General features: G+C 36.2%; 1 protein-coding gene across 1 annotated transcript; it reads right to left on the bottom strand.

Moving 5' to 3' along the window:
* Positions 1-4,248: 4,248 nt before the first annotated feature.
* LOC129084708 (sulfotransferase 6B1-like) lies at positions 4,249-19,508 on the bottom strand. The gene is made up of 6 exons (XM_054590904.1): positions 19,364-19,508; positions 17,168-17,352; positions 14,189-14,315; positions 8,540-8,634; positions 8,205-8,391; positions 4,249-4,367 (listed from the first exon to the last, which is right to left on the bottom strand). The coding sequence occupies exons 1-6, from the start codon at positions 19,506-19,508 to the stop codon at positions 4,249-4,251; spliced, it is 858 nt and encodes a 285-aa protein (XP_054446879.1).
* Positions 19,509-20,258: the final 750 nt, after the last annotated feature.

The following is a 20,258-nucleotide window of genomic DNA, read 5'->3' as shown; positions in this document are numbered from 1 at the left end:
GTCATGATGATGCTCATTGCCACAGTGCGCTATAAATCTAAACTGCCTCAATTGTCCACGCCTCCCCCGCTTCTTGAACCCTCCCACTGGGCCCCGGGGAACAACACAGCAGTCAGCAGAGAGATTCTTCCATCCAACCAATAACCTGGTGTCTAAATCGACATGTTAAACAGCATGGCCATAGCAGAAGTGCTTGATCCATAGCCCACTCCACCCTCACCGCAACCACCAAAGTCATTCTACTACCGTGTCTTCACATCTAAGTAAATGGTACCTTCAGATAGTCAGTTGATTAGCTAAAAATCTAGGCTTCATTTACTCCTTTCTGTCTCTCACTCCATATTAATAGGTTAGCTGGCTCGATATCCATATTATATCCCCAAATTGGCCTTGTCTCAGGATTTCCACTGCTACGTGCCCTGCCTCTCTCATATGCACACACCACTGTAACTGCCACTTATCCCTGTTCCCTCCCATGACCCCTAGGTCTCATGTCAGAGGGGCAAGTCCGTAGGGGAGACTCGAGTCCCAAGCCAAGAGGCTTCTTAGCTTCACACAGAAAAGAATTCAAGACTTAGGACAAACAAAGGGTTAAAGTGTAAAAGCAGGTTTTATTGAGTGGAGAGGACAAGCAAGAAAAACTACTCCATAGACAGAGTAGCAGACTCTCTTTGCAAGAGAAGGAAGTGAGGCCCCAACCGTTTCTAGAGGTTGAGGTTTGTTTGCAGTTTCTACAGAAAATTGCTGGTATGGGGAAACAGAGAGTGGGAAAAAAATTGGGATTAACTTTAACCTTTACAAGGTATATTTTGTGGTCTGTTTTCCCTTTATAGTATGGGTAAATGATAAGATATGAGTAAGTATCTATTAATGAATCTTTGCAGGAATTTCCTTTGTCTAGAGGTTCTTTGTGGTTGGCTTGCATCTCAGATCAGCTGGGTTCTGTGGCAGGCAGCACATAGCAGACTCCTGACGTAGCTTTGTTTGACTTTAGCTGATTTGTATAGTCCTCACACCCCTTTCCTGTATTGGGTGCATCCTCCATCTGGTGATCAGAGTGATCTTGTGGAAGTGTCTGTCGGAATGTCTCCCCTGTGGAAAACCCACCCTCCGCCCCCAATGCCAAGGTGAAATCCAAACTCCTTGGCATGACTCCAAGCACAGGGAGCCCTGTTCACCATTTGCATTGGAACTCCTATGTCACCTCCTCAGAGCCCTTGACCGAACATTCCAGCTAAGACAGCTCATTAGTCACTGTCTACTACATTACCTTATGTTATCTTCCTTATGGCACGTATTGGTGTCTGCCGTATCTCAGATATTTCCTTTATTAAAAATTTTCTATTCACCCTGGCTGGTGTGGCTCAGTGGATTGAGCACTGGCCTGCAAACCAAAGGGTCATTGTTTCAATTCCCAGCCAGAGCACATGTCTAGGTTGCAGGCCAGGTCCCCGGTAGGGTATGTGTGAGAGGCAACCACACATCGATGTTTTTCTCCCTTTCCTCCTCCTTCACTTCCCCCTCTCTGGAAATAAATAAGTAAAATATTTTTTAAAAATTTTATTAAAAATTATATATTTATCCCCATTAAAATGTTTCTTAAAAAATGGGATTCTTTCAAGTTCATGTGTTTCTACAACCAACAATAATGCTGACAGATAGGAAAGGTTTAAAAAGTATTTTTTCACTGTCTTTAATTTTTTTAAAAGATTTTATTTATTCATTTCTAGAAAGGGGGAAAGGAGGGATAAAGAGAGGGAAACATCCATGTGTGGTTGCCTTTCATGTGCGCCCTACTGGGGACCTGGACCGCAACCCAGGCATGTGCCCTGACTAGGAATTGAACCAGCAACCCTTTCGTTCGCAGGCCAGTGCTCAATCCACTGAGCAACACCAGCCAGGGCCCATCTTTAATTTTTAATTGTACAGTTCAGTAGCATCAAGTATATCCACATTGTTGTGCAACAAGTCTCCAGAACTTCATTTTGAAAAGCTGAAATCCGGTACTCATTAAACAACTCCTTACTTCCCTGTCACCCCAGCTCCTGGCAACTACCGTTCTACTTTGTGTTTCTGTGGCTTTTACTCCTGTGGATACCTCATGGAAGTGGGATCATACTGTATTTGTCTTTTTGTGATTGGCTTTACTTAGCATAACGTCCTCAAGTTTCATCCATGTTGCAGCATGTGTCAGAATTTCCTTCCCTTTTAAGGCTGAATAATATTCCATTGTTTGTATATACCTCATTTTGTTTATCCATTAATCTATCCATGGACACAGGTTATTTCCTCCTCTTGGATTGTGTAATGTTGCTATGAACAGAGATACAATATTTTTGACTGACTGATAATAATCTGGGAACTAAGGGTTTTAGTTACACTTTTAGATTACTGACCTTAGGCAATTTTCTATCAACTCTGGATTGCAATGACCCCAAAGTAACTTATACGTCTAAAATACAATGATGCCATCAAATAAAGTCCTAGTTTCTCCCTCATGATCTCAATGATCATTTTAATCTTTTTAAAAAAACATTTTACTTATTTACTTTTAGAGAGAGGGCAAGGGAGGGAGAGAAACATCAATGTGCAAGAGATACATCAATCCATTGCACCCCCACCCCCGCCACTGGGGACCTCACTTGCAACCCAGGCATGTGCCATAACTGGGAATCGAACCAGTAACCTTTCAGTTCACAAGACAACACTCAATTCACTGAGCCACATCAGCCAGGGCTAATCTCATTGATCATTTTAATCTTGTGAGAAGGTGATAGAGCCTCGCAGGATTTGGTGCTCTTAGCACAACAGTCGCTGTCTTCTTCACTTGCCAGTTGTATCTGATCCTTACGACCTTAGTCTGACAGCCTTCTAATTCTCTGCACATCAACACCAGGCAAGGTAAAGTGTGATTTTAGCTCTGACATGAAATGAGGACTTGACCAAGATCTCACCTGGTTGCCTTGATATTCGTTAATCTCACTTATTTGGGGAAGGGAGATATTTTAGTAAATCTCTGTGTATATTAATTTTGCAAAAAAAAAAAACCACTAAAAAACCACACCACATGAATTGCATGAAGTCAATGGAAACATATTTTATTTGTAACAAATATATATAAACACATACATATATATAAGAGATTCATGAAGAGCTAATACTGACTGAATTGTGATAAACTTGGTACAAGAAACTCCAACAGATTTGTTAATAAAAATAAGATTCGCCATACATTGGTATTGGCTGAATTAACTCACTCAAACCATTGTTTTGGTTTCATAGCTCAGAGTCATATGAAATATACAGTTTTGATTTCCCCTTAGTTTTAGTTATATACTATAGCACAGATATAAACAATAGGACATAGACATTCACAGACAATATTGTTATTTAGGCAATAATCCTTAAATAAGTTCACTGAAATATCATTACAATGTCTTCTAGGTTAAAGCTACAAAATAATAGTCATTACGGGTGAGAAAGAATTATAGAGATTATATTAATGCTAGAAATGCTACTCGGAGAAAGATTACATGTTCAAAATACTGTTAAAATAATGAATACTTCAGGAAAATTACACTTTTTGAAACTGGAAATAAAAAATTTTGTAACTTAAATGACTCTAAAATAAAGGACATACCGGAATTACCAGCATGCTGTTAATGTAATGTGAAAGGGTGTCTTTTCATTCTTCATTTTACCAAAATACCAGATTGTGATCATCTGATATAATTTACCTATAAGTGTTTGCACCTTAGTAAGATTATGTTTGTCATTTCTATGACACTACAGAATATTTCTACGTGGACACTAGGGAATGTTGAAATAAAAATATTTGTCTAGAAGTCATGACAGTCCAAAAGGCAGCAAAAACATTCTTCTGAGACACTGATTATTTTAGATAATCCCTTACCTCTTCTGTTGTACCTTAGTGCATGCAGTGTATAGGATACCCACAGTAATATGCTCTCTGAATAGAAACAACCCCTTTGCCTTATAAGTATCCTGAAAACATATATATATATAATTCAGCTATTCAAAAATTGTATACTTCCTTTTATTAGTAATTCCCTGCTACCATCAAATATGATAATAATAGTCTCTCACATATGGGACTTCTGATGCATTCATAAAGTGTCCATTTCTCACTGAAAGAAATATCTGCTTTCCACATTGGTAAAAAATATTTATGTATTCCACAAACACTATATTGCATAAAATGGAAATTGGTTTCATTTTCCATTTGTATTAAGAGTAATCTTCAAAGTGTCTTGCTAGTTCACTGTGCTTCATTTTCTCTGCAAACAGTTCATCAAATACTCTCTTCTGCTTTGAAGTAAAGTAGTTTGTCCAATCACCCACTGCTCCTGGAAAAATTGGAAATGTATCAGACAAGAACCAATTTAAATATATAGTAGTCACAAAGGAAACCTCTCAGATTTATAATAAAATGTGAACAATTTCATCTCTTGGTGATAAGACGATAAGGGAGTTATTCTTTTCTTCATTTGTTTATTTGTTGTTTCTAATTTCTTTAGTAATAGCTGCCTGTCATCTTGTACAGTTTAAAAAGTCATTTCTTAAAAAGAAAGGAAGATTAAAAGTACACAAATGTCCTAGGTTTTACAATAATGAGCAAAAAGTATCTCACGTAAACCTAATCAAAACATAAAGCAGATAAAGTGGACATAATGACGCTTCATTTACTTCCCTGTGTGTGTACCTCCGGAGCTGGAGCTGTGCTGATCACACATCCTGGAGGTGGGTAATTGGTCTCATTTTCATGAAATTTATTTTACAATATTGATAACAAAGAGTTAAAAATATTATCAGTTTCTTGCATGGCACTGCTTCTAAAACACCCCACTTGAAGCAAAAGATGTTTCAATATTCTTTGGTTCTTCCTGTTTTCTTCCTTCTAGTTTCTGATATCAACCATCTAGACCCCTGCTGTCTTTGTTCTTTGACCTTTTATTTTCTTGGTTTATGATTTAATCTTTTACTCTTTTACTTAAAAAAATCTTTTTAAAAGTAAAATAGTAGCTATATATATAGGCTAGCAAAAATACATATAAGCAATGAGGATAAATATCAAGGAACTTGTATTCGGGTAACATGGCTATCAAATTGGCTGGTATGCATTTTCCCAGATGTTCTTCTTTGCAAACATATAAATGCATATAAACTACATTTTAAATCACACAATTATAACCAAATTTTTCCCACTTATTACAGTTTGATCATCTTCTCATATTAGTTTTTATAGACCAACAATGAAAGTTATGATGAGTAGAGTAGGAGGGTTTGGATTCAAACCTTGACTCTACCAGCTACTAGTTGTGTGTCTTTGGATGAGTTAATCAGTCACTTGGTGTCTCAGTAAAATATGGATAACATAAATATTATCTTCAAAAGCCTGCTGTTAAAATCTAGACAAATGAAGCAAGGTCCCCGGCACATAGTAAAGCACTCAGTAAATGCTAGCTATTTTTACTCTATAGTTTTCATGACTCCATAGTAAACCCCTGTATGGATGTGACTTAATATGTTTAACAGTTTCTGCTTAATGATATTTTAAGTGCATCGTTCCATACTTCTATAATTTTCTCCCTAGACTTTAGTATGTCAGAAGCCCTAGGACTTCCAACACTTGTGTGGACTATCCTTGCTTGTCACCTTATCTCCCTGACCACCATAGTCATTGTCTGGAATATCAGCTCTAATTCTGAGTTTAAAGTAAGGATAGCTGCAGGCACAAATCCCCCACTATGAAGAATATCTCTGTGTGCCAAGGATTCTGCATCAATGTCTTCAGTAGTTTCTTTGAAACTCTTACTTTCAGAGGATGGATCCCCCTACTCCAACACTGCCCACCAAACAAAAGGGCTAAAGTGAACAATCTCTTGCCCTGGCTGGTGTGGCTCAGTGGATTGAGCTCTGGCCTGCAAAGTGAAAGGTTGCCAGTTCGATTCCCTGTCCAGGCACATGCCTGGGTTGCCCTGTGTAGGTCCCCAGATGGGGACATGCGAGAAGCAGCTGATCATATATCTCTTGCACACTGATGTTTCTCTCTCTCTCTCTCTCTTTTTCCTTTGCTTCTCCTCTCTCTCAAGTAAATAAATAAAATATTTAAAAAAAATAAAGTGAATGGTCTCTATTGACCCATCCTTGTGTTTAGTTCTTCACAGGGTCCAAGTTTACCAGCTGGTGCTCATGGTGACTAGTACTAATGAAGATGTTTCTACTGTCAATTTTCTGTGCTGCATTAGATACAATATAAAGAAACCACTTTTAGATAAAGGGAAAATGCATTAGAATAAATGTTATTGGCTACAACTATGTTGATATGATTTCTCCTGGAAATTTTCATTAGGGTCACAATGTCACGTCAGAGATCCTTATACTAAAATTTCTCAAGTTTGTTAGATAAGATGCGTGAATACTGAGAATTTACTAATTAGATGTCAAAAGACAGTGATAAATGATGTCAATGATAGCCCTAGATTCTGGTAACCATCAGAACTTCATTTCTCATCATCCTCTTTACCACAGCCTATCCTAATCTCTTTCTGTTTCTTACCCTTTTGTTCATTTTACCTTCCTTCATGCATCCTCTTCTAAATTCTGTCTGTCTTCCCTTTATCTTCTCTCTCCCACCTCTCCTAATTTTTTCTTGATCCGATCCCTCTCTCCAACTCCCATATCATATGGGTCCCATCCTCTACTATCAAACATCTTAGAAGAGTGTTCATTTTGCTGCTCCTTTCTTTACATCTCATCTCTTCAAACCCTCAATCTGCCTTCCATCTGCACTTTCAGAATATAAGAATGATAAATAAATGGTCATCTTCGACCTGGCTTTCTTCCCCATTCTGGCTGATCTTTTTGCTTGGCTTCTCTAAGGGCTGTTTCATTCCCATTGATGTCAGGGCCCTTGGGGTTCCCCCTTCTGTCCCTTTCTCCAGAAGCCCTTCTCACCTGCCCTGAACAACTTTACCAAATTCTACAATTTACTGATGGTTCATTGACTTTTCAGCTGAGCTGCACCCAACAGTGACTTACTGCCACTGCCCAAATTATAATCATTACTGTTTCGTAACTGGACTACTACAAGAACCTCTTTGCTGGACTTTCTGCCTCTGCTTTTATCCCCTTCTAATAAATTTTCCACACGTCTGACTATGTCAGATCCCTTTTTAAAAGTGCCAACAGACCAGGGGGAAAAAGAAGGCCTCTGTATGATGTCCATCAAAGCTTTTGCTATCTGGCCCCAATATCTTAATCTCTTTCATTCTGCTTCGCACATCATACCATTCTAGCACATGAGAGACTACCAGTTCTTCCTAGAAAATACCACTGAGGCCCTGGCCAGATTTCTCAGTTGGTTAGAGCGTCACCCTAATACACCAAGGTTGTACGTTCCATCCCTGGTCAAGGCACATACAAGAATCAACCAATGAATGCAAAAATCAGTGGAAAAACAAATTGATGTCTCTGTTCTCGTTTCTTTCTCTCTCTAAAATGAATTTAAACAATTAAAAAAATAAAATAAGATAAATAAAATAAAATAAATAATAAAATACCGTCCAATTCCGTGCTGGTTCTGAGCTTTTCTTCTTGCTGTTAGATTTTACTACCCAACCTCCTTCTAAGTTACAAGTTAAGAATTATTGGAGATCTGTTTCCTTCTCTCTGTGTTCTCATGCTGATGAACTTCCTTAGATAACATTCCCAGCTCTCTCTCCACCCCGACTTCTGCAGAGCAAGTTATTTGATTGGTGATTTTAGTAAAGTGCACTGTCCACACTTATCAGTTCCTTACTCTCTCCTGAAAAAAACAGGATCTGCTCCAGCAGCGGGACAGGACTGTACCTGATTGACTGTGATTAAGAGTAGCTTATACAATGCAGGGTCACTTATTAGCAAACACACTGGTCTGCAGACCTGAGACACATTCTTCAAGTAATTTTATCACTTCTATCTGTTTGACATCTGTGTTTTTCTCTCAATTGGTTCCTAACTGAGCATGGAAATCTCAAATCTGGAAAGAATGAAATTCAAAAATTTCATTTAATAAACATTCACTGATGTCATCTGTTGTGCAAGATGGGGTGCACTATGATGAAATAAGGGTTAAAAAGATAAAATAGGACTACTTCCAAATATGAGCCCCAGGCAAAGCACCGCCTCCTTTTCTGGCTTACCTTTCCTAAATACCAGGCTCCTATTAGATGTGAGTGCACAGATGGTCTTTTCTGGATCACAGTTTTCTTTGGCTGCATTATTTTTCATTTCCCTGAATGATGAATTCCCAGCAATCTGATTAATTTCACCTTCACTCACATTCATGCCAAGGAAAGTAGTTATTTTCTTTATGCTTTTAGAAAGATCCTAAACAATAAGCAAATTAAAAAAGTGTTACTCATCAAAATACTAAGTTTATTCCCTGAAACCCAAAAAACAGGATTCATTGATTGACTTGCTGTATTAACATACTGTGACTTAAATTTTGATTGTTGAAATGTTAGGAAAAACTTACTTTCTTCATTTCTTCATAGAATATAAATAGAATGTTTTTATTATTTTTGTGGTCTTCCCAGCTTAAAACATGATCAAACCAGGATCCATACACAACTAGAAGAAAAGTGAATTGTTATGTTAATATTTAAACATTATGGCTTTGGGTTTTGGGTTCTTCCCACTTCAGCAAAGTTGTCAAAGCAAGGCATACACATATTAGACTCTGGAATGAAAAAGTTTTCCTTAGAAGAGCTCAATTTCACTATTGTTTCAATTAATTACAATATTGTGAAATGAAACTGGATAGTGATATCTTTTAATAGAGCTGTGTGGATTTTTTTTCTTATTTTTAGTAAATGCTTTTATCATCAAGAAAATTGACAACAGAAATACAGTGATAAACATTTGTCCAATTTGTGCTTTGATAACTGCTTTGGATCTTGGGAGAAATAGAGAAACATTGAGAATTTGTGATTTTCTTTCTGTAACATGACATGCTTTACATAATTATAAGTTCATAGCATAAAAATTTCATAAACTCCCTACCTCCACCACCACAACAAAGAATTCTATTCAAGTATGTTAGTTCAAGGTTGAGAAATACAGGCTTAGGGATTTACCAGTAGTTGATATTGTCTCTTTAATGTTTTGTTAATTTGACAGACTTAAAAATCTCCAGGGCTTAAAAGTGAAATATCACATAAAGTAACCTCTATAGCAGTGATGATTAAACACACAAAAAGCTGACTAGCTTGACAAAATAAAGCATAAAATGAAAATTTAAAATACTATATATACATCTTTCCATGAACTTTATCAAAGATTTAATACTAGTTAGTTCCCAAGTCATACAAGAGCTACTCTATAAGCGATTTCCTAAAGATCTGCTGACTGTTGTTTCATTTAATAAACATATATTAAAAGCCAGGTATTGTGCTATATACATTTTGAACATTAAAACCTTTAATAAATTCAAGTATAATTAACTTCCAACGAATTGCAATTTTTCATGGCTTTGGCTCCTGAGGAAGCAAAAAGCAAGAAAATAACTAACATTTTTGAAACAAGAATTTCTGGGACTACTGTGGTATCGTTAAAGTCAGCCCAATTTTCTACTACTCCTTGGACCCAAAAGGCTGTGCAATAACTGGTTCTTAGAACCGTGCAGATCAAGTTTTCAGTTACCAGCAATCTCACTGCTTCAGTGCCTTACATAATACTGGCTTAGAATTACCTGAATTACCTTATCTCAATGACAAGGGTTTATCTCCTAAGAATGGCCAATGTTCTCCCAGGCACAAACACAGGGTAGGAAGAAGACAGATTTTTTTCTCTCACATAAATTTAGGAAGTTAACTAGTCTCCAGTTCTCCAGACTACCTCACAGTCTCCACCTACCTCTCCAAATCCCATTAGCAGTCACAGCCCAGCCCTCCTGGGTAACGCACTGCCTGGAGTTACCGATAATGCGAGCCCTCAATACTGTGTGTGTAGGGGGAGGGGCAGCCCGTGCTTCTCTGGACAAAAGTTAGATCGGGATAGAGACCCAGAGCCACACTTAGTGGGCAGGGTCGGGGGGTGGGCCAAGTACTGTAATTGACCTTGCCCATTATGGTTATTGAATAGAAAATATATTCCAACATATCCAAAACAGATTTAAGAATAAATTTTTGGTTCCTTGCCTGATCAAAATTTGATAGCCAGCTGTCCTATTACTAACTAATTTATACTATACCTTGTTCCAAAAGGACTCAAGCTAGCCAAAAGAATATAAAGACATCGGCTGCCTGTGCCTTTCTCACTAATGTAGGAAATTACAGTTAGGGTTAATTTTTTTTAATCAGAATTCTCATTTTCCAGGTCATCAGTAGACCTACGGCTTTGAAAAAAAGTATAGTTTCCAAAATAGAGATTTGAAATCTTGTTTTTAGGAGAAATGTTTTTCTGCATATCCTTCACTGAATTACAAAATTATTCCGCCACGTCCTGGCCTTAATTAAGGTATGATTGGATGGCCCTCCTGCTTTCCAAAAGTTACTCTTTCCCCTGAGACGGCCTTGAATACAAGTTGCTCTTTCTCAGCCAACTCCTGTATCTTAGGAAGAGCAAGTCAGCAACCTCAGCTTTCCCTCCTAGAACGCCTCCCTCCTAGACCATCCAAGCTTCTTTAACATGTCCTTTGACTATGCCACTCTTTCCATCCTGGTTTCAGTCAGAAATTGACCTTCTGATCTCTCCCCTACAGTCACTGAAGACTCTGATTTTCGATTACAATCTTCTGTGTCGTCTCAGGTCTTGCTACCAGCTGTAGTAACTTTAATGGATATTTCCCCAATATCTTTGACTACTTTTGTCCCTTTCCATCCTTACTTTCTTCCTTTGTACATTCCCTTGAGGATTTTTTTTTTTTTTTTTTTACCAATACCTTCCTTGTCCCCCTACAGTTTATCTGAATCACCCTCCACCCAAACACTCAGTATTGGATCAAAACACTTCACCTTCTTTCTATCTCATCTACTGCTGCTGAGTTCTGCTGAAGAAGTTCATACCACTCTGTATTTACACCACTGCAAATTCATTTTTCCAGCCTCAAGGGCCTCGAGGCTGCCTAGCAAACCAATTTGTCCTGCATTAACACATTATCCTATTCTTTAGCTGTTTCAAAACCCCTATACTTTCTGCAAACCCTCTACCCCACTCTTATATTCAATTACAGTAAACATCTTAGTGTCTAGTCTCTAGAAAGCATCCTGATGATAGATAATCATGCAGAAAAACAAAACTCACTGGGATGAAGTGGCCTAGGAAATAGTTTTAATATAAAACTGGAGAAGGGCCGGCTATAGGGAATTAAAAGTATAATGCGAAGATACTGTTTCATTGAAATATTAATCTTCTAGGATATTGCCAGAATACAATTTATAGTTACTGTTTCATTTAAAAACCTAAAGTATATTTGTAAACTGTCTGAAAGATAAATTAGATGATTAAATAAATATCACTATTTTTATCTTTATTGTAGTGTTGTGTCATATAATGTGTAATTATGTCTATATTTTGAAGATAGGTTTTAGATATCATGATGCCTCACTTGTAAAATAATCTTTCTAGATAAATATCTACTTGTAACATTTCCACCTTAATGAGAAATTATTTAAAAGTCTGTGTGTCTTTAAAAGTCATGTCTAATAGAATAAGTCAGTAGATTTTCACAGCAAATTTTAATCATTACTTAATTTGAACCTCTAAATAATCCTACAAAATATTTGATTTTATTAGTTCTATTTTATATTAGGAGTCTGAACCTTAGAATTGTTAAGCTATTGTCCAAAATCACACAGAGAATAAATTATTGTCAGGTCTTGATCCCAGGCCTTCTGCCCTTATAACCTGTTTTTTCTACTTTATCATGTTGTCATTTGCAAGAGAAATAACCCTCTCCTCAAAAGTCATTGAAGAATACCCCTGAAACACAGTCATATACAAAACACACACATACACACACACATACACACGCATGCATAATAAAACGAACAACCCTCTCTCATAAGCAGTAAAATGTAAAGCAACTGTTCTCACCTGAGTAAATTTTTAAAAAGCTTTAGTAATTCAGTAACTGTTCCCAGTGCCTACAGGGTTTGCCCAGGCTGGATTACCCAGTTGTAGAATACTTTCGAGTCAAATCTCTTTACAACTAAAAATCCATTAACTCACCTAAGAAGGTATGAAAGAATCACCTGAAACGTTTTTTTCCAACTGCACTCTGCCCTTCCCAGATACTCTGCTGCAACTCCTGGTACTATGATAACAACAGTAAATGCTTGGTGACTCTAGTTTGCTTCCCTGGGTATGGCCTGGGTCGGCCTTTCTGGGGCTACTTTCATAGAAAGAGAATCTCTCGAACAGAATCAGTCAGACCATATGCAGCTTGGTCTTCAGGGCGTTGTAAATTTATAGAAACATGGCCAAACCTGAGCTCCCGCGGTGCCGAGGGAGGGATGGTAAACCACAGTGCGTAATAATAGGGGACAAATGCAACTTCTTTTTCCTTGAGAAAAAGCAGGCCCAAGATCTGCTTTAAAAAATGTAATTTATGTATTTATACTCTGCTTATTCCAAAAATGGAATTGAGGCAGAGTGAGGCATGCTAACTATCTTCAAATATTTAGAAGGCTAACATGTGGAAGAGGAATTAATGATCAGGGCACAATTTTTTGCTGGACAAGTTATGGCACAGTGTAAGAGCACATATTTTTGGAGTCAACACCTGAATTTAAATTTTGGCTCTGCTCCTTATTAGTCACGCCTCTATGGACAAGTTATTTGGCCTCCTGAGGTCAGTACTTCTATCACTTGTAAAACGATGATAATAACATCTACCTCATGTGGTCTAGTGAGGATGAAAAGAGATCATTTTTGCATAGCACTTAGCTAAGTGTCTGTGTGACATGGTAAGAGATTTTATTTTTTACATTTAGAAGTTCCAAGATGAAATGTTATTCTTTCAGAGCAGGAGTGTGGAGTGTGAACCTGTTGTCAAGGTTAACAAGTTCAAGCTTAGCATCTACAAATCTTGGAGATGTTGTAAAAGTGATTGAATCATCAGGTGAGTGTTTAAACAGATGACCTTTAGTACACCTGTCACTCCTGGAACTTTATGAATCTACTAAATGTGTGCCATTAAGTAAGGAAATAGAGGAGTTGAAATAGTATGAGAAAAGCATATTCTTCCAAAGGGAATATAGCCCAACAAAGTATTAAATCTTGTTGCTGGTGACTTCCCAATGTCTTCATGTTAAGGTTATACTTGCTGTGGCCTCTCTTAAATTAACAAGCAACAGCATAATAATTTACATGTAAAACATTGAACAGCAGTTAAGATCTACTTCAAGCCCAGTTAGAGAGAAAATCTTCTGGGTACACACCATTTCTAAATCATATCTCTTTTAAATTCAGTGTTGTCTTTGTATATTATTTTTGTTTTTTACACCTTGGGAATTTAGAAGGGTTTTGTGGGGGTTTTTTTTTAAAGTGCTCCAGACACCACTGAGGTATAAAAAATGTGAACAAATTCAAAGGTCATGCATGGTAGCAGGACCAACATATGCTACACAGCTCAATCAAATGATGTCTCATTGTGGTATTTTCAGGATAAATTACTTTCTATTAGTTTTTATAAAACCATGTACCAGGGAGAATGATTAATTCTTTCATATTGGTTTTATTTGGGGGATTTGAGGGGTTTTTCGTGTGTGTGTGTGTGTGTGTGTGTGTGTGTGTATGTGTGTGTGTTGATTCTTTGTTTTATTTTCCATGCAGGTATATAAAAGGCATGTTTCAGGCTACCTCTCTAGGTTTCAGCCATATCTTACTGTACTCCAATTAGTGCATAATTATTTCACTGAAAAGATTGCTGGTATATGAAAAACATAGATGCTTGATCAGCATTAAGCTTAATAAGAACTTGCTAATATGTACTGCCCATGGGTGATAAGAAAGATTGTGAAGAAGCACGTTGAGAAAGAATTGTTTAGAAGTAAAGGAATAATCTATCGAAGGATGTACTTCTGAAAGCAGCATTGGGATCTATTTAAACTTTTGGAAATGCTTTCATTTTGAGCATAAAGTTTCACTGTACATTATGAATAAAAATCATTGTTATATTTACCATTTCCTTTTAGGAATAGCTCTAAAAATGCAGCCCAGGTTTCAATGTCAGGGAGATTAGGGTTATCTCTGTAGTAGTGGAATAAAGAAACAGCTGTGTCTTTTGGATTCCTGATGATGTAGATAATCTGTTTAAAAAGAAATCAGTTTATTTTGGTGTAGAAATAGCCACAACACAAAACATTTCCTAAAAGAAGGTAGAAGCCGGAACTAGAAATATTGGGGAAAACACTTTGTAAAGTATAGACTGTCTAACCACTATGCTGTACACCAAAAAATAATACAAAGTATTATTGAATGTTAACTGTAATTTTAAAAAATGTAAATAAAAATAGTAAAAGAAAAAAAGTTGTAACTAAACTTACCTGCACCAGTCATGATTTTTTGGCAGCTTCAGCTAATTATTAAACACAGGTGTAAGCCCTTACTTCAAGACACTATGTGCATATGAACTGTCAGGGAATCTTGTGAAAATGCAGATTCTGAATCAGGAGGTTTGGGATAAACCTCCAACAAGTTCCCAGGACATGTTGCTGCTTGCTGCCAGCTCATTAACCATACTTTTTCAGTTTATGTGTTAAATTTGGTCCTATCTTCTTAGGGGTAGACTTGAGAAACCCCTATTCATTTATAGAATGAGATTACTTTTTAAATATCCATTTGTTATAAAACATGATTCACATACAGTACAACTTCTTACAAATTGTTTATTCTTATTTATAGGAAGAGTGATGCTTTGGAATTTCCTTTTTCTACAATTTAATCCTCCAAAGTGGAGGACATCTGAGATACCCTACAGATTTACATAAACACTGCAACTGCAATTTAATTCAATGCAATGAATATTAATATAATAGCTACTGTATACCAGGCAGTGTATAACATTCCAGGCCCAAGGAATATAATGATGATCAAGGCAGAAATGATTCTAGTCCCCTCAAAACTTTCAGTCAGGCAGGGAACACTCTTGACAACACAGTGTTCTGAGGGTTCTGATACTAAGTGTAGAGTGCAGTAGGAGCGTATAAGAAATCATAGGAAACCAGTGTGATAAGCTAGATATGAAAGGACAATTATTCAGTCATGGTCAACACTGCATGAGAACCAGATGTTCTACTTGATTTTCAACTGGCAATCAGGGTGGACACATTTTCCTTAGGAAAAAGGTGTTTATTGAGTCATTTTAATACCTAAGTATCTCTCTGTAGTGCGTTCATAGCACAGGTCTTATACTTGACCCACACAAACAGCACCTGCTCCTCCGTTGCTGAAGGATGTGAACAAGAATGAAGAGCCACCTTAACACCACCCCCCACCATTATCCTCTTTTGTGGCCCAATAGGCTATCGTGGAGCAACTCAACATGGCAGGCTTTTTCTAACTGCTCTAGGCTTTCTAAACCCCAAGGCTCAAAGAGCACAGTTTTAAAATTCACTGCCTTACCCTGGGTCTCTCTTTAAAATTAATTTTAAAAAATTCAAGGCTTGTCCAGCCCCAAGCCCTTAGGGCTAGGCCATCAGCAACAGAGGATGGCTCATCCTTTTGGGAGACCAGCGCCAAGCAGAGTCTCAGTCCCCATTAGAGGTCACCCTAAGAGGCTTGTACCTTAAGGCTGTACCTGTAGTGTGGTACGTAGTTTAAAGAAGCCCCCGAGCCATTACGAGCTTAGGTTTCTTTGTTTCTGAAAAGAAAAATACCCACTCCTCTCATTTTTGTAGTGTGTTTATAAAACACAGTTCAACCTCTGAGAGCCATTTGTTTTCAATGTTACTGCATTGCCCTGAGTGAGGGTTTCTGAGCTCACCAGACTCCTTTTCTCCCCAGAACTCTCTCTCTGTCTTAGAAACAGTCTGAAATGAACATGCTTGCTTGAGTGAAAGTGTAATCAAATAGTACATCTTCGTCTGTCCTGATAGATTTTCTGGGAATAAAGGCAAAACTCTGACATTTACCTCTGGTTGATTGTGTTTACTTTTCTTTGGGCAGAAGAATAGATGGCATGCATAGAGGCATGGTGGTTATAGAATTGTAGTCATAGGAAGATCTGCTTTGATTTACGCACATTGACTGGTAGGTCATTTTTATTAATTTTGAAATATGGCTGACATTTTTTAAAGCGGCTTCATTACTGGGAACTTGTTAAAACAAACATGGGTATCTCACCTTTGTTTTTCAAATGTTTTGTTTTTTTCTGATCAAAACAGAATTTTTGAAGTGCTCCTTATACGACATTTGCAAAGAAAATAAAATCCAACTCTAACGTCGTACCATAGAAAGCCATATTGTCAGCATATTGTATTTACACCTGGACTTTTTTTCTATGTGTGTGTGTATGTATATTATAATTAAACTGAGATTATTCAGTGTATATGTATTCAAAACATACTTTCTACTTGACCTTATTCAGTAAGCATTTCTCCAAGAAAACATAAATTTGAATATAAAATATATGAAAATATAAAATATTCTTTTAAATTATGGTTAACTTTTAAAATATTAATAATGTGGTAGTTTATTTTAAAAATAGCTTGAGGTAACTATTTTTTAGCATTTTATGTACAATATTTTTTTATTCCTTTCCTATATAATCTCTTGTAAAAATGATAGGTAAAATAATTAAAATAATACTAAGGCAATTTTTCTTTCTCTAGACATCAATATTTAAACTAAAAAGATTAAAACCAGATTCAAAATAGAATAAGACATTGTCTACTGTATAGTCCACATTTCTTTCTTTGCTGAAATATTATTCAAGTTTTTATGAGCTAGATACCAGGGTCACACTGACACATGTATTGTCTTGTTTAATCTTTACCATAGGTATGAGATTGATACCATTATCCCTGTATCAAATGAGGAAAGCAAAGCTCAGAGATCATCAGCAATTTTCCAAGGTCACACATTTTGCAAGTGGCAGAGCAAGAATCCAAGTTTGGTTTTGTGGTATTCCCAAACTTCCACCCTTCACCATTAAACTTACCTTGCATTGCTTTTGTTTAATATCCATTGGTAGCATGTTATAGCTCAAATGTGTTGGAATAACTCTTCTCTTACAACACGTTTTTAGCTCTTCAAATTTAGAAATGTCTCCCAATTCAATTGGAGATGTTAGAGTAATTCCAGCGTTGGGAATGTTCTCAATGACCTTTGCAATCCAATGAGTGCCTTCACACAGAAATAAAATGAAATTCATTTTTAATTAAATGGCACTTTTAATGAATGAATATAGAAAATTAGCATTAGGTTATAAGCAGTGAGTGGATTGATTTTATTATAAATAGTTTTACCTCTTGACACCTATTGGAACCTGTTGAAACTCTTAAAATATTAGTTTATTACACAGGAATAAAAGTGTGAAGAGAAGTGAGAACTGTATATGCTCTTTTCCTCAGCGTGAAATACTCTTCTGTGCTATCACTCACCTCTAGCACCTTCTCCAATTCAGAAATACAAAAACTTTTTCATACATAATTCCTATTCGGCCTGCAAGCTCATCATCTTGCTCTTCTGAGTCCCTATTCCTCTGGTATAATTGCTCACCTTTCAGGTCCCTCCAAAGTAACACATACCAGAGTGTACTTGCCATTGCTTATTTATGTCTATCTCCCCAGTTCCCCTCTGAAGATGACATTAAAACTTATTTTTTGTTTGTGTGTAAATACAGAGAAGTTGTGCAAACAAAACATTAGAACAATTAACCAATGGTTTATTCAGCCATCATAGAGATGCAAGCCTGTTACCTCAAAGTCTGGAAGGAATACCACTTTATGTTTATGTAGAGCAAATGCGGATGTGCTCCAATGTTGTAGACACTAATAAATGGAAGTAGGGGAGCAGAAATTTTGGTGGGGATGATGCTTTGTTAATTCAAAAGCAATGTCCCTGAAGAATTTAAATCGGCTTTAGCTTCCATTTGTCTCATTGCAATTATAATTTTACATTCAAATAAATACTCATAGTTTAAACAGTGCTCTTGTTTGCATTATATGTTTTAAATTTAAAACTATTTTAGGCTAGGATGTTACTATCTTAAATATTTATAATTATGATATTCATATAAACATGACTCATATAATAGTGATAGTTAGGTTATTTTAACAAAATACATGGACTGTTTCTGAGGAAAGAGAGAAAATACAGTTTTGTGCTGCTGAAGGAGACATACCAGCAGCTGGTGGAAAGATGTCAACTTATAGGCACCAATAGGTACAGTGGCAACCTTATATATGGTTGTTTATATATGGTATAAATTAGCCACCTGTTCAAAGAACCTTAAAAGTATCATTAATTACTTTCTAAATTAACATATCAATTTAAGATAAGGTATTTTTATTCACACAGCAGCCTCCTGCATAGCAAGAATACTGTGGTATTTTGGAGGCAATCATGTAATTTTCATTTTTGGCAATATTTTTCAGTAAAAGAGATACATATATGTTTTTTATTTATTCTTAAAAACACCCTGGGAAACCAGGCCTTGTGTGAACTCTGCATCACTCAGAGGAAGAGTTTCTCAGGCCTGACTTACTATCCAAAGAGGGGACTACAGTACACATACAATTAAAGGGAGCTTGACCCTTAGTGGCTAAATCCAGGATAGCAGGGATGTGCTTATTCACACACATCCGCTATTCGGGACATAGTAACGGGTAGTTGGATGTTATATTCCTGGTCACTTCTAAGAATAAAAAAGTATGTATTATTAATTTAAATAATAAAGAATAACCTATAATAAAAAAGTATTTTTGGTTCTTATTAGCTCAGAAGAAATAAATTATTTATTTATAAATCAATTATTGATTATAAATAGAACAAACACTATTTATCACCACCCCCATGCCTGGACAAAGTACAAAGAAAATTTTATAATGTTAGAGATATTATGCTTAGTATGTATTAGATATACATTATATATATCAGTCAACATTTCTATGTCTTCACCAATAAAATAGAAACAAAAGTGTAGTAAAGCTCTAATTTCTCCAGTTCAATTTTTTCAAAACACGATTTTTGCTTCTCTACTGTCAAACTTTTTCATTAGAATAAGCAGTTAGGATACTTTAATTTCCTGTGGAAAATTCTGAAAAACAAATGTTTTGTAAAATTATTATTATATTTATTATTATTGTTATTATATTCCTACAAAATTTACAAAATACATTAAAATAAATTTTACCAGATTTTGGATAGGAAACCAGAAACACATCATCTTCTCTTGCATTGAAAGAATCCAGGGAACTTAGAAGTTCTTCAGAAGACTTAGTAGAAAAGAGGATCCCCTTGAATTCATGAAGAACACTTGACTGGTTCTGGGATGACATCTTTCTTCAAATCAATCAAAAATTATTTACTAAACACTAATATACAAGGCAGAGAGCAAGTGTGGTCCTAGCTCAGTAACAATGGAATCTTAGAATACTGAGGTGGTATTCCAACTAGAGGAACATATACATATATATATATATATATATACCTTTTGCAATTTCCACGAGAGTAATTTTTAAACTGTAACCAAGCCAAAGTTTACTGTGAAAATGACGTTGCCTGAATTTCACTGATAACACACATTACAAAATATTTCCTATACTTGTTACTCAAAATAGCTTATATGCAAAGCTTTCAAGCTATTGAAATAAAATCATTTAGGGAACTAACGTTAAGCAAATCCTTTGGCCTAAATAAGGAAAGATTTTTAGCAGCTATAATAGATTACATCACTGTGGAAATGATTGGGAAAATTGAACTACTTGTTAATATTAACACATGATAGAGGAAGTAGATAGTATTGTATTTTGGGAAGAGGAGAGCAATAGAATGAGGAAAAAGATCTTCTAGGAATTAGCAGATAAATCTGTGACTAATATAAACCTTACAGGCAACAAAGGACAACCGGAGTTATCAGGAAACCCAAGTCAGAAAAGAGACATACAAAGCTTTGACATACTCTGAGTCATTCTTAGTTTGTCACTAATATTATTATCTTCCAGATTCAATTAGAAATGGCAATGAAGTGCTTGGTTACTTCAGTGAACCACAGTTGAGTCTTTTTTGTTTGCTGTCTAGCCATTAAA

Source organism: Pteronotus mesoamericanus, unplaced genomic scaffold, assembly GCF_021234165.1.
Source record: "Pteronotus mesoamericanus isolate MK-2021 breed Mesoamerican mustached bat unplaced genomic scaffold, CSHL_Meso_final scaffold_21, whole genome shotgun sequence".
NCBI classification, from domain to species: Eukaryota; Metazoa; Chordata; class Mammalia; order Chiroptera; family Mormoopidae; genus Pteronotus; species Pteronotus mesoamericanus.
The sequence above is the reverse complement of the archived record's forward strand: the minus strand, read 5'-3'. Positions and strand labels throughout refer to the sequence as shown.